The sequence below is a fragment of the Lotus japonicus genome, chromosome 1 (assembly GCF_012489685.1).
Source record: "Lotus japonicus ecotype B-129 chromosome 1, LjGifu_v1.2".
NCBI lineage: Eukaryota > Viridiplantae > Streptophyta > Magnoliopsida > Fabales > Fabaceae > Lotus > Lotus japonicus.
In genome coordinates this window covers 116,123,606-116,138,421 of record NC_080041.1, presented here as the reverse complement: position 1 = coordinate 116,138,421, position 14,816 = coordinate 116,123,606, and the positions used below count along the sequence as shown (strand labels likewise).

Genomic DNA, 14,816 nt, shown 5'->3' with positions numbered 1-14,816 from the left:
CATATTATTATAAACAGTTTGAATGTAATCATAACTTTTCTTTATAAGTTTTCATAATTTAGAAATATTTATAAGTTTTTCTAGATTAAGTTCCTTTTTTTATGATTGAATCATAAGCATATCGCAAAATGAGGCAGTCACTCCTTATGAATTTTTTTCCTTAATATGAAAAGTTGTAAAGCAATTAGATTCTATAACTAGCACTAAATGTTGCTAGCTCACACTTAACACACTGGAATCAGAAAAATTGACATATCAATCTAACAATCATATTTGAGTATATTATTTTAGTAAATTATGAGAATAGGAGAAACAAAACATACTTGAGTGTCAGTAGTCATGTGCTTTGTTTTTAACTAGGATTGTGACCCGTGCTATGCACGGGGTCTTTATACATAATTTTTTTAGGTTAAGATCTAATCGAACTGTATAGCAATTGACTGCGTATGTGTTCGTAAATAAAGAATCCATTTTTTACTTAGCGTTACCAACGCCGAAATTAAAAATCTTTAGATATCTCCCTGAGCATGATGACTTTCATTTGACACCATCAAATGACAATCATGCATTGACATACCCTCTTGCAATCCCAGATCAAATGTCATTCTTGTGTAAGGCCATTTGGTAAGATAATGTCAATTGAAGGTGAGATAGATGTTCACTCACAATGGAAAGACATAGATGTTTTAGAACTTGTTCTACTTCTACACTCGGGTAGCTATTCTAAATATTTTTCACAATGGAAAGTATCATTCTACAATTTGGAATTCAAAACTTTATGAGTTTAGTTATAGATTTATTTAAGTTCCTAGATCTGCTCTTAGCATGCTACATCAGGAACATCTAAGAACTCAAATAAGTAAAAAGCATAATGTTCCCACTATGAGATCAGTACTAATATTCAACAAAACAGTATCAATGAGATGAGAACATTAAACATGCATGACAACCAATCCTTTCTCTACCTAAATGATCTCATCTCCTCATTTTCTCTATTGTAAACAGAAGTAGCACTTTATCAATGATTAAAGGCTTAATCCTCATATTAAAATTTGTCCACATTAGTACCAGATATATCTATAAATTACATGTCAAACAAATGAGTGGAAATTTTTGGACAAGGGTACAACTGATAATGAGAAACTTGTATTGGCTGCTCAGTGAAATGAACTGATTCTCCATATAGTTTGTAAATCATTCTTCTTCCTCAATTTTCTTCCAATTCCTCTAAGTATGTTTTTACTTACCCTCGCAAACCTTAGCTCTTGTGGTGAAATAACATATGCTTGGACCTGAGAAGAATAAGATAATTTTTTATACACAAATAACTTTGGTTATTACAGCTATAATAGATGAAGAAGTCCAGACATCTCAACCATTTCTATAACTTAACTGATTCAACAAATTCATAACAAAGCAAACCACCCCCAGTTATCAGAACTGCTCACACTTTAGACCGTAGGAAACCAACCCAGCAAAAACCTAATTATAGTGGGTTACATGCAACATTTTTCAAGTACTACAGATTCAAGAATAATACCCCTCCATTAATGAAAGGTACATAATAATTACCAAACACACCTTTAGTGATGGCTTCAATTGAACACATGTCATGCTTCAATCACCGCCAAATGTTGAATATGAAGAAGAACAAACAATATACATAGGGAATGTCTTGCGGTTCTGATAGGAAAAACATATGAAAAAAAACTATGAATTTATTGAAAGAAAACTTTCCAAAACCAGAGCATGAAGTGTTGCATAAGCAAAGATAGTATAGGTATAATGAAGAGAGCGAATATTCCAACTTCTTGTGAAATTTAAAGGGCTATAGACAAGTAAAGTGAGTAGCTTCTCAAAGTAAATCAATTAAAGAGATTGAGGAAGACAAGCTAATTAAAAAACTATAGTGATGTGAATTTGTGCGAAATTTTTTCAATATTGCTACGCTCCACACACTTGGTCACATATCATACTACTTCTAATTGTTATCTTTACAACTCTAGATTAATTATTATATATATACATATATATATATATATAGGATTGTATAATTATAAGGTCCAATCACACAAGTATTCAACAACTCTATCCAAACCACAAAACTTCACAACATAGACCTCTCATGTGGAAGCACAATAAAATCCCCAGTACAAAGAAAGAAAAATTAGAGTAGGATACTTAGCATGGTTGATGTTTATGCTGATGATGATACTCTTAGCGCAGAAATTGAATTGATAAGCAATAAACATCTTATGAAGAGTTTATTCAAAGCTAAATTGCAAAGTTCTAATTACACTTGCTGGTTCAGGAATAGAACATGCAACTACTACATTTAATGATACAACTATATGCACTTGCCGGTTCAGGAATAGAACATGCAGCTGCTACATTTAATTGCCCCTCATGGTCTCCAATTACAAAATGCATTGTGCATCAGCACCTCTTTTATAAGAAGCATCAAAGTTTAACTTGGCAATACCTGGACTTGGAGCTTTTTAAACAAGAGGTACACTTTGATTGTTCACATTAATCACTTCTAACGATGTGACCATAGACATAGCCAGAGAGAGTGATCAATTGATAGAATCTGACTATTAAACACCATCTTCTTTATCCCATTCCAAATGGCTCACTCGATAGGAACTTCGAATAAATCTGATCTAATAAAGCCAACAACAAAAGTATTCATCAAATCTGAGCTCAAAATGCAATAACTGTACAAACACCGGAGTGAATGAAAGAAAGTTGTGGTCCAAGAATACAACAATTGGTTTTCAATCTTTGCGTCGGTTTTTACTTTCCTCTTCTGTAGCTAAGCGTAGAATTTGGTACCACGACTTTCGTTCATGGTGGCTTTGGGCTGGCTTACATAGTTGTTGCCTCTCCTCCTTAGTGGTTGAGTTTGGTGTACCCGGAGGTGGCGATGGCAGAGGAGCTTGAATGCTTTTTTTTTTTTGTTTTCTACCCTAATGGCCATGGCACTTTGCTATTTATTGATGGTTTTTAGCTCTTTGTTGGTAACATGTTGTTGATCTTGTAGTTTGCTCGACTGGGATGAATCTCAATTTTAGTTGTTTTGGTTTTAGCTTGATAGGATCTATTTTTTTTTTTTAACTTGTTTCTCGAAACTTAATGGTGATTTTCCCTAGTAGCAATTTTTGAGAAACCAAAATCTTAAGCAATTTCAGAATGAACATAATAGGAACAGAACAAAACATGACACATACAATGGTTTCTACTTTCTATTCTACATTAGGGGGGATGATAGATTTTTAAGGCAGCCAGAAATTAAGGCTTCAAATTTCAATTGCAGACAATCAAGATTGCAGGAAAAACTCACCCATTCTGATTCTGATCTTCCCCGGCAACACCATTAAGCTGAGGAAAAGCTGAAAAAAGAAAATAAATAACATAATCAATCAATATGCTGATGAATTAAATGAAAGAAATTAAGCCAGCAATCATTGATAATGAGTAATGTGAGTCTGCATCACAGACACAGAAAAACATTCTAACCTGTATTACCCAATTCAGCAGCTTTCATCACTCACCGCCTGAATCATCCTTGATCACCAGAATTCAAATAGAAAGATAGATAAGGCTCTCACTCAACACTTATACGGTACCCTGGTTGTTCATGAACCATCATCACAGAAGAATTATGTTTGGTGCTTTCTGCAAATAGAAACATCACAAAACTCAATAACCAAAGTCATGCATCAAACAAGAATGATCAAGTTACCATATATCTTTATTTGAAAAAGAGAGACTAATTCAACATATATAATAAATTATGAAGGAAAACCATAAAAATTATTTCTTGTACAAAAGAACCATGCATTATTTCTTCTTCTTCACTTAGCTTGGCTTGGGGTCTTTATATACGGATAGTTATTAATGGTGATTTTCCCTAGTAGCAATTTTTGAGAAACCAAAATCTTAAGCAGTTTCAGAATGAACATAATAGGAACAAAATCAACACACTAACACTGAACAAATCAACAAATCTGGACAATTGAAAATAAACTTGGAAGATGAGTGAATTTATAGGAGAAAGTTGTTGCTTACAGGTTAGAGGGGCCTTCAAAACAATTGGAAGCCATCTGTAAAGCAACATAAACAGCTGGTCCTGGCAGCATGAGGCAAGATGATGACGCAATTGCTGATTGTAGATATACACCATGCCCTATCTTCAATAATCCTAGAGAAGCTGCCAAAAAAAACGTCACAACTGAGCCATTGACGCACCCTTTAGACCTGCAATTGAACCTGAACGAAGCTATGGGAGTAGGAGGGGGAAAGGAAAAGCTCGTCGGCGACATGATGACGGAAAGGGGGACGGCATCAAGCTCTGCAATTGATGATGACCGAAGCTATGGGAGTAGGATGGGAAAATGAAACGCACGCCGGCGACAGCAAAGGCAAAGAGGGACGACGTCATCCTGTGCCAGTGATGATGAAAGAAACTATTAACGACGGCGAGAGGAGTGACGAAATCGCATGTTTGCAGATGACATCAAGCTCTGCAAGTGATGCTGATGCTGATGCTGTGTGTGAAAATGGGCCACAAACTCAAAGGATGAAAGCCCAACAGATGGAAAAGTAAAGCTAGTTATCCCAAAAAAAAAATTGCCCCGTGAACAGTAACCGGGATTTTGAAATTAAGGATAGAAGATGTCTCCCATTCCTTTAAGTCATTGCGAACTGCGGCAGAGAAAACTCCATGTTAAATATTATCATTAAAATGCAGCATGTTTATAGGTTGATTAACTTCTACTTTGGGAAAGAAAATGGATTCTAACAACTGAATCGGGTACACCTTAATTAAGAGAAACTCTTAAGACTCCTTAAGAGCACAACTCTGAAAATAGGGAACAAGCTGAAATTATTATCTGATATTGTTCAAAGAAAAAGACTCACCATGAATTCCATTTGTCTGACAGAAAATAAGCAGAGAGGAAAAACTACAAGCAACCTAAATAACTAAAAGGGAAATCCCAAACACTTTGAGTTTGATGATTGAGTTGAATGTAATGACTTAAAACTAAAAGGGAACTTAACTTGTGTGAAAAGAAAAGAAAGAACTATTGACTAGGCAAGGAGATGACTGTGATGGAATAGAGCTGCATAGTAGACATTGTCAAAAACTAAGAAATCAGCTTGGTAAAACAATTGGAAAAAGTAACCACATGCAGAAAGCATCGACAGTTTTAGGAATTACCCCAACCAATTTTAAATGAATTAATTCAAACCTTACCAGCTGCAAGGGAGTCAATACAACTATCCCGATAACAGCTATGTGCTTGGAAGAATACCTACAAAAAGGCAAAACCAATGCAGCTCACCTTATCAGCACCATCACCTTTTGATCAAATATTCCAAAGCTTTGAAGCCATTCTTATACCTTACGGAGACAGTTATAAATAAGAACGAGGCTGAATCATATAAAGCAATGTATCCATATAAAAACACTAATGAGTGTGACCTTAAAAAATTAAAGGTTAGGAGGATACATATAAAAAAAGTTTCCTTTACACCAGAAGACTCTCTGTATAAGTATGCAAAAGCCTATATACAACAATCACATACCATAATAAGCAAGAAGTTGATCAATTACCATAAAAAATGACATGCTTAGCAAGCAGATCTGAGAGAAAATTATTAATGAGCTTCCCCCGCTGTATCTAGGGCCTTTAAATCTAAAATAAGAGGACCCAATTATCTACTCCATAGGTTAGGACATGACCCATTAACTATATATTTTAACCAAAATAACAACACGAACACTGATTTCACTATCAAAGGATGATATCACCTACATCATACATTCTAAGGGCTGACATCAAAATGCACCACAAGTTATAATCTGAAGAATTAAATCACACTTGATGCTCTACAACAATTAGTTAGTGCAAACTATGGCATTGTGATATGTTCAAAAACAAATTATGAGTGATATTATTGATAACGAGATCATCTTTAATAATATTTTTCTGAGTTCTTTCAGAATTCTAATTTGAAAGGGAAAACACACCTTTCAGTCAATTTAGCATGCCCTAATTTTGCCAAAGCACGCTCCACTTCTTCACTGACCTGTATATTGTAGAATAAGATAGATTAAAAGAAATACCTTAGTAATGGTAGATCTTGAGTGATAGGTTGTTTTATAGATTCAGCTCTTATTTCTATATGAAAGCAATTAACATAACATTGCACCAACATAATATTGCACTATCATAACATTAATAAGGTACTACTTTTATGATCCCACTTCTCTTGTGAAGTGTTCAAGCAGAGGGTCTACTATTGAACAGAAATGTGATTAGTAATTGCAGGTAAAACAACCTGCTAAAAATATAACTCACAATTTGTGTTAGTGCTCCCACACCTATGATTAAATTCCAGGTGTGAAATTGCAAATCAATTTCTTAAATAGAAATATAATCCTAACATTCCAGATTGTCATGACACAAAATAATGTGAAATTCATATTACCTGAAGAATGGCAAAGCCCCTTGATAATCTTGTTGTCCAATCATTCGTCATCTTGTTTTTGAATTTTTCTTTATAAGTATTCTGCAAAATATGGAACAGATGTGTATGTAATCCGAAGAGATGTCAACCATATATGCAATTGTTACTCTTAAAACTAAAAAACTGGTGAAGTGGGATGTGAGGCTAGGTGAGTTTTAAATGGCAAAATATTATGTGAGTCAGGATTATTTTGTAAGGTTGAAGGTGGGTGCTGTTGCTGATGCCTTTTTTTTAGGAGATTTGCCCGGTCTTCTCCCCCTTAGCCTTTTTTTAAGGTTGAACGCAGAATTGATCTATCTTTCTTGAGCCTTTAGCTGATTTCATTTGTCATTTGGTCCCTTTACACACACAAAATTAATACTATTACTTAAGCTTGAAGTCTTTAGCTAAGAGGCTATATAAGACATAACCATGTGCGCAACTTCCAGGAAAGATATAAACTTTCCAATTCTGTTTCTGCTTTATTAATTATGATCAATTAAAAATTCATGAAATAAGTACTGAATTTTACTAACCCTTTATTAGTTTCATCAACTCTTGTAAATCTGGTCTTACTGCTGTCTGGCTTGCCACAGTTGGCGTGCTGTGGAACGGAAGAAATGCACTGATTTTTAGGGAGGAGACATTTGATGAGGGAGACTTTGTGAGAAGGTGAAATTCAAAGCTTGGAGCTGGTTGCGGGCAAGGAAAAATGGTTTTCAATACTCTCTGTTTGAATGGGCTAATGAACGGGAATTAGATTTCCCACCCCTGGGTTTAGAATTGCCACCCCATTTAAAAGTGGGGAAAAACCAATATTGCCCCTCCGTGTTTTAGTCCGAATGTATAACATTCGGACTCCTCCGAATTTTCAAATGTCGGACTCAGTTAATAATAGAACAAAACTATCAATTCAGATTCACATTTGTAACGGGACAGAACATCAACTCTCGGACTGGTTCAGGAGAAGCGACCCAGAGGCACCCAAATCGACCCACACATCACGACCAAAAGCAACCAAGAATCATCTGTGATTCAAAACCGACCACACTGAGGTAATTTGTTGGAATCCACGACCAAGAATCATGTGTATTTTGAATCATGTGTATTTTGATGAGTTAGTGTTGTGATTTCAAATTTAGGGTTTCAAATTTAGGTATTTCAGATTAGGTTAGGTTTCGAATCCCTTTTTATGAGTTGATTTGGTGAAATTTCATTCCTATTGTGATTTCTGGGGTATATGGGGTTCTGAGGTGCGAATTTGGGGATATTCGTACTCCGAATCTTGAAGATTCGGACTGGTTCAGGACTTCAAGATTCGGACTGGTCCAGGACTTCAAGATTCGGACTTGAGAGATTCAGTACTGTCTCTCCTATTGCTTCTGTTATTGTTTTTCATGATAAGATGAATGGGGTGAAGATAATTTCCATGCTTTTGGCTATCTTAGGGTAGTGGTTAAGGACATAACCAACTTGAGATTTCACATTTGAATTTCATAACATTATTTGAATTGTATTGAAATTTCATAACATTAGTTTACTGTGTATACTTGTGGATTGCTTCAACTAGTTAGTTACTCATTACATAGCTATTAATCTGTTTTCCTTATTTTTTCTGATAGATTATGGCGAGGACAAAGCAAACTAAGAGGGTATCGTCTGAAGAGTTGGCCGATCGTCGTGCCTATCTCCACGCTTCTCATAGGCGAGGTGATCATGATACAGATGTGTCGACTTCTCGGAAGCGGGCTAGGAAGGGTGCTAGGAAGGGGGCTCCGAAGGCGACCACTGAGGTTCCTGCCCCTGCTACTGAGGTTCCTGCTACTCAGGTTCCTGATACTGAGGTTCCTGCCCCTGCTACTGAGGTTCCTGCTACTCAGGTTCCTGCTACTCAGGTTCCTGCTCTCTCGACGCCTGAGGTTACTGCTACTGAGGTTTCTCCTCAGTCGACGCCTGAGGTTACCGCCCACGATACTGTTGAGCCTTCCACCTCTTCACTTGATATTGATGCAGTTGAGGAGCCGGAGTCGGAGTCGGGGTCGGAGTCGGGGTCTGAGTCTGAGATTGAGGGTGAGGATGTAGAGGTAGAGGATCCGAATATGCCGCCGCTCCAGAGAGATCCACCGTTTCCTGGTGGGCCGGTTGAGTTGTCACTTCTGCAGCATTACCCGGATCACATAGCGCCGTGGACGTGGCATACCCTACTAGGCACCACTGACCCTCGTTATTCTGAGCGAGGTGATTTGAGGCTTGCCACTGCTGGTACGAAGCTCGGGCTGATGACGTGTGAGGGGGACAATTACAGGGAGGTCCGCTTGATTGTGGAGAGGAGCGGACTGTATCCACTGGTCAGGTGCAGCTATGTAGAGACGGATCCAGGGCTTATATCGGCCCTTGTGGAGAGGTGGCACGAGGAGACTAGTAGTTTCCACATGCCATTTGGGGAGATGACTGTCACCCTTGACGACGTCTCCGCTCTTCTTCACATCCCGGTTGGTGGGAGATTCTACACTCCAGGAGTGGCCTCGAGATATGATGTGGCAGAGACCTGCGCTTTGCTGTTAGGGGGGGATGCAGATTTGTACATGGCTGAGTTTGATAAGCTTAGGGGTCCGACTATGAGGTTCAGCTTCTTGCGAGACCTTTACCCGAAAGCTGTTGCAGGTTTGTTTCATTCATTATCTGAACTTTTTCCAACTATTATTTATATTTACTTAATCATAATTGGTATTACATTGTAATGTAGAGGGGCGGTACGAGCATGCAGCCAGGATGTACCTGATGCATCTTGTTGGCGCGACATTGTTCGCCGACAAGAGTGGGGGGCACTCATTCTCCGCCCGTTGGATAGGCATGCTACAGGATCTTGAGCGGGTGTCGGAGTTCGCGTGGGGCGCCATGGCCCTTGCCACGTTGTACGACCAGCTTGGACAGTCTTCTCGCAGCGGGGTCAAACAGATGGGCGGTTACACTTCCCTGTTGATGGCCTGGGTCTTTGAGCACTTTCCAGACAGGCTCGTTCGCCGGTATGCGAACCCGGCTTACACAGAGGACCAGCCCAGAGCTCGTAGGTGGACAGAGTCACGGTCGGGGCATGCTAGGCTTGACGAGAGGCGAGTACTACTTGATGAGTTGACGGCCGACGACGTCACTTGGACTCCATATGAGGCCCACAGGGAATGGCGACAGCGGGATGAGAGGGCTTTGTTCTCAGGCTACATTCGGTGTCCCTATCCCCCTGCTGTGCGACCTCATCTTCCGGAGCGGGTCATGCGACAGTTTGGGTATATACAGACGATCCCGCGCCACCCTAGTGAGATGGATAGATCTCCCGCAGCTGAGGCTGTTGATGCGGCATTCGCAGGTTATGTGCAGTACTCATTCCCTGAGGGCGACCCTGCTATAGAGGAGGGACAGGCTGTGGGCGGTTACATGGATTGGTACGCTAGAGTGTCTCATTGTTTCATCATACCGGATGAGAGGAGGATTGATCTCAGTGCCGTGGTAAATTTTAAATTTTATTTCTATTTTCTTTATGCACTTGTGGTTTTCTGTATGTGATTTACTAACAGCGTTTTTTTTATTATTTACTTTCAGGCTGCTTTGCGTAGGGCTTTAGAAGTCCTTGAGTTGTCACTTGAGGTGGATGATGCTTTGCTGCCAGGCACACAGGCCCGCGCTTTAACGGAGAGAGCACTTCGCATCCTCCAGGACTTGGCTGGGACACAGGGCATTGCTTACGCTGCTGGGAGAGGAGGTCTGGGAGCAGGTGGCCGAGTAGGTGGCCGAGCCGGCGGCCGAGCAGGTGGCCGAGCAGGTGGCCGGGAGGGCGGCAGGGCAGGAGCCAGGGGAGGTCGTAGGGGTAGGGGAGGTCGTCGGGGTAGGGGACAGTAGGGGACATTAGTTGTATGAGCATTTTGTTGACATTACTATTATGATATTAGGGGACTATGTATTTTGCACTACTATTTCGGATTAGTATGAGTTTTATCTTCACTTTAACGTATATTTTTTTTTTTTATTTTTCACTTTTACCCTAAACCCTAATAATTTGTGAGCTTTATCTTCACTTTAACATTTTTTTTTTCTTTTTCACTTTTATAATCAACCCTAATAATTTTAAAAATCAATAACTTTTATAACCAACCCTAATAATCGACCCTTGTAATGGAAACCAAAACCTGGCACTCAACAACACAAACCCTTGTAATGAAGTTTAATCTTCAAGATATAATCCGAAACTTCAACCTTCGGATCAGTATGAAACTTCAACTTCCGGATTAGTATGAAACTTCAACTTCCGGACACCTCTGACAGATTCTATCACCTTTTTCAGCACCATTACTCCATAGCTTCACCTACCTCACCACCATTATGGCATGCATAAACTCCTCAACCACCAAACCACCCCCCATTACATTTCACTTCTGATCACCCTCACTCCCTCACTTCCTCTTTTCTTACTACCCCTCAACCCCCCACCACCATCATTGCACCACCACCAACAACCTTCATGCACCACCAACAACAACCTTCATCAACCAGCACCACCTTGGTATGTATCATTGCATCCATTATAATTTGCCAATAATATACGTTTGTTTATATTTTCTACCATTTAAATTTCTCTTCATTTTTTGCCACCACCATCACTTCAACTTTTCTGCCCCGACATAAATCCGAATGTTCAAGTCTCGGATTAGTACGAAAGTTATAGTCTCGGATTAGTACGAGAGTTATAGTCTCGGATTAGTACGAATGTTCATTATACGGACTGTTAACCAGTGGCAGATTGGTTTATGCAGGCAGTATGACGAGCACATTTTTCTATGATGATGAAATGCTGCTTCTAAAACAAGATAATGATGTCAGTGAAGGAATGTTGCTTCAACAACAAGATAATGTTCAGCCTATAAGTGTGGATACCACTCATTTATGGTCGACCGATCAGGTATTCATTGCGTATACCATAATGACATTATTGTTTAGTGATGCTTGAATTGATTACTAATTTTAAAATGATATGTTACCACTGTACAGATATTTGAAACTGTTGATGACCTTAAACAATGGGCTAAGAATGTTGAGAAGGACAATGGATATGCGATTGTGACTGGAAGGTCTGATTATTCCAGAAAAGGTGGAAATATGTATATTGTTCTGCGGTGCTCGAAGCATGGTGTGTACATCCCGTACAAGGACCCTAAGTCCTTCAAGTACAACTCCACCGGATCACAAAAATGTGATTGTCCTTTTAAACTTAAAGGACGACCTACGGAGGGTGATAAAAATTGGTGGCTGAAAGTGTTGGAAGGGGTACACAACCATGAACCAGCTAGATCTTTGGTTGGCCATTCCTATGCTGGTCGACTAACAGAAGAAGAGAAGGTTCAAGTCGACAGCATGAATAACAATTGGGTCCCACCGAGACACATGTTGGCCACTTTGAAGGAAAATAATCCGGGTAACTTGTCTACCATCACTCAAGTGTATAATCGCATCAAAAAAGTTAAAGAATTAGACCGCGGGCCACTTACAGAGATGCAATATTTGCTGAAGAAGTTGGCAGAAGCCAACTATGTTCACTTTGAAAGACATGAAGAAGATTCAGGTGTCATTATGGAACTTTTCTGGGCTCATCCTAATGCTATTAAACTCTTCAACACATTCCCTCACGTGGTAATCATGGATTGCACATACAAGACAAACAAATTTCAAATTCCATTGCTTGAAATGGTTGGCCTCACTTCTACTGGTCTGACTTACTCCATTGCATTTTGCTACATGACTCGTGAGCGCACACCTGACTATGTTTGGGCCTTGGAGTGCATGAAATCTCTACTTGCTGACCCTGCCCGATTACCTGGAGTGATTGTGACTGATAGGGAATTGGCTTTACTCAGTGCTGTTCGGAATATTTTTCCTGAGGCTACCCATTTACTATGCCTATTCCACATAAACAAGAATGTTGAGGCAAAGTGCAAATTGTGGGTTGACACAACGGATTTTAAAGCCTTAGTGATGCAAAAGTGGAATGAAGTGGTATATGCGGAAACAACTACACAATTTGAGGAGGAATGGAGCGACATGTGTGATATGTGTAAGGATCATCCAAGGTTCACATCGTACATTTATGACACTTGGTTGGTTCACAAGGAGAAATTTGTGAAGGCATGGACAAACAGAGTGAAGCATTTTGGAACGACAACAAGTAACAGGTACTACGCACATGCAATCTTGATAGACTTGCTTCATTTGATAGAATTGATTCATTTAATAGGCTTGTTTCATTTTTTGTATGCATTTGATAGACTTGTTTCATTTGATAGAATTGATTCATTTGATAGGCTTGTTTCATTTTTTGTATGCATTTGATAGGCTTGATAGACTAGCTTCATGTTTGTATGCAGGGCTGAAAGTGCACATGCAAGCTTGAAGAAGATGCTTAGGAATGGCAAGGGTAACCTGTGCGATTCATGGGAAGCAATTGATAGGTTGACCATCGTACGCCACAATGCAATACAAGCATCGTTTGAGCGCAGTATTAACATTGTAGAGCACCGTTTCAAGTCTCCAATGTATAAGAATATGAGAGGATTCGTTGCTAAACATGCACTTCACCTAATGTATGATGAACAAAACAGATTTTGGGGTCATGGTGAGAAATGCGGTTGCGTGATGAAAGTCACTCATGGACTACCTTGCGCTTGTGCACTTCAGAGTATGGCCTCAATTCCGTATGCAGCAGTTGATCCATTCTGGAAGATACTTTCTTGGGAACAAGTGCCTGTTGTGGAGAGTCAAACCTCAAACAGTGGATGCATGCCGCTAGAGATTGAGGCTTTATGGGCTCATTTCAATACCTTGGATGATGCGGGCCAAAGTATGCTGAGAAGGAAGCTTAAAGAGCTTTATTGTCCTCAAATCAGTTCATTGTGTCCTCCTGAAGTGAAGATAAAGCACAATCAATCGTCCAAGGAGAGGAAAACCAAACCTCCCAGAGGTCAATCAATAGGATCCACCCAGCGTGACCTTTCACATTGGGAACATGTTGGCAATCAGACCAAAGAACAAGAATCGAAAGCTAGCAAGAGGAAACCTAGGCTCACCAAACTCCTAAAACAACTCCAACATCGCAAGCTCCTAAGTCAAAGAACAAGATGGCTATGACGGCCACCGGCTCCAAAATCTACTTACCGGAGTTGTCATCTTTTTTATGGCCATATATACATGAAGTGATAGATGTTGTCGGGGATGGTAATTGTGGATACAGAGCCGTCGCTGCATTGCTGGACCTTCAGAACGGTCAGGACAGTTGGCCTCGGGTTAGGGAAGAGCTGATTGTAGAACTCACACTCTATGAGAAACACTATACACGCATGTGGGGTTATGATGTGGTACAAGCCATGCACAATCGTCTCACTCTCCCTCCTGATGGTAGAGCCACTAAAGCCAAATGGATGCATCTACCGGAGATGGGTACCTTATTGCTAACCGGTTTCGGGGTGGTTTTCATCTCCATCTCGTTAAAATCTAGTTACACTTACCTTCCGATGAGAGGAGGCGCCCCACCGTTAGAACATCCTGTCATAGCTATTGGTCATGTGACCAATCACTTTGTACAGGTATATCCTCAATTAAATACATATCTTCTTTTTTATTAATACACTCTCTTGTCACGTTAAACAATTTATATTGAAATATATCTAATTTTACTACTATACTCTTAAATGTAGCTGAAGTTGGTGTCTGGACATCCTATGCCGCCAATTGCTCCCCAATGGGAATACAACGTTGAAGAACCCGAGTCCGAATGGTGTAAACCGTATAAAGAGCGTTTGGATAGATTTATGGCTGAACACACTGTTTGGATTGGTCCTTGTGTTATTACCAACTTTGATTTAACAGACATAACAGAAGATTGATAATATGATTCATGTTTGTAATGTTGTAACCATGTCTGTAACCATATTATTAGCAAGAATATTTTCCTACATGTATTAAGACAATGCTCCAGTATTGTAACGAGGTCTGTTTGTCCCATATTTTGTCACTGCATTTTCACGTTTCTGTCTGTGACAGTATCTGGTTTTAGAGGTACGAATCTTGAAGTTTCATATTAATCCGGGTTTTCAACTCTCGGACGTCTTAAAAAAGGGGGGGTGGTAAATTTAATTATGAATCAGTCCGGAACTTATAGTCCTGGATTGATCCGAAACTTAAAGTCCTGGAGTGATCCGAAACTTATAGTCCTGGATCACCCTTATCAAGCAGCAGAATGCCTACACAACCAACTCTGA

The 14,816-nt window shown here is 39.6% G+C and overlaps 1 protein-coding gene and 1 long non-coding RNA gene across 4 annotated transcripts; one reads left to right on the top strand and one right to left on the bottom strand.

Annotated features, from left to right (window-relative positions):
• Window positions 1-860: 860 nt before the first annotated feature.
• On the bottom strand, window positions 861-6,782 carry LOC130729616 (uncharacterized). 3 transcript variants are annotated; one of them, XR_009016061.1, is made up of 9 exons: window positions 6,499-6,766; window positions 6,038-6,096; window positions 5,261-5,318; window positions 4,072-4,707; window positions 3,520-3,678; window positions 3,344-3,392; window positions 2,483-2,663; window positions 1,582-1,683; window positions 861-1,292 (listed from the first exon to the last, which is right to left on the bottom strand). It is a non-coding gene; the product is annotated as an uncharacterized LOC130729616 (long non-coding RNA). The 3 variants fall into 3 exon arrangements; XR_009016060.1 differs by having other exon boundaries at window positions 1,582-2,663; window positions 6,499-6,782; XR_009016062.1 differs by lacking the exons at window positions 4,072-4,707; window positions 5,261-5,318; window positions 6,038-6,096; window positions 6,499-6,766 and adding an exon at window positions 3,992-4,016 and having other exon boundaries at window positions 1,582-2,663.
• A 490-nt stretch (window positions 6,783-7,272) lies between these two features.
• LOC130720795 (uncharacterized) lies at window positions 7,273-13,686 on the top strand. Its single transcript, XM_057571496.1, has 7 exons — window positions 7,273-7,571; window positions 8,139-9,180; window positions 9,263-10,020; window positions 10,114-10,378; window positions 11,322-11,467; window positions 11,557-12,734; window positions 12,927-13,686. The coding sequence occupies exons 2-7, from the start codon at window positions 8,142-8,144 to the stop codon at window positions 13,684-13,686; spliced, it is 4,146 nt and encodes a 1,381-aa protein (XP_057427479.1). The 5' UTR covers window positions 7,273-7,571; window positions 8,139-8,141.
• The last annotated feature ends 1,130 nt before the right edge of the window (window positions 13,687-14,816 follow it).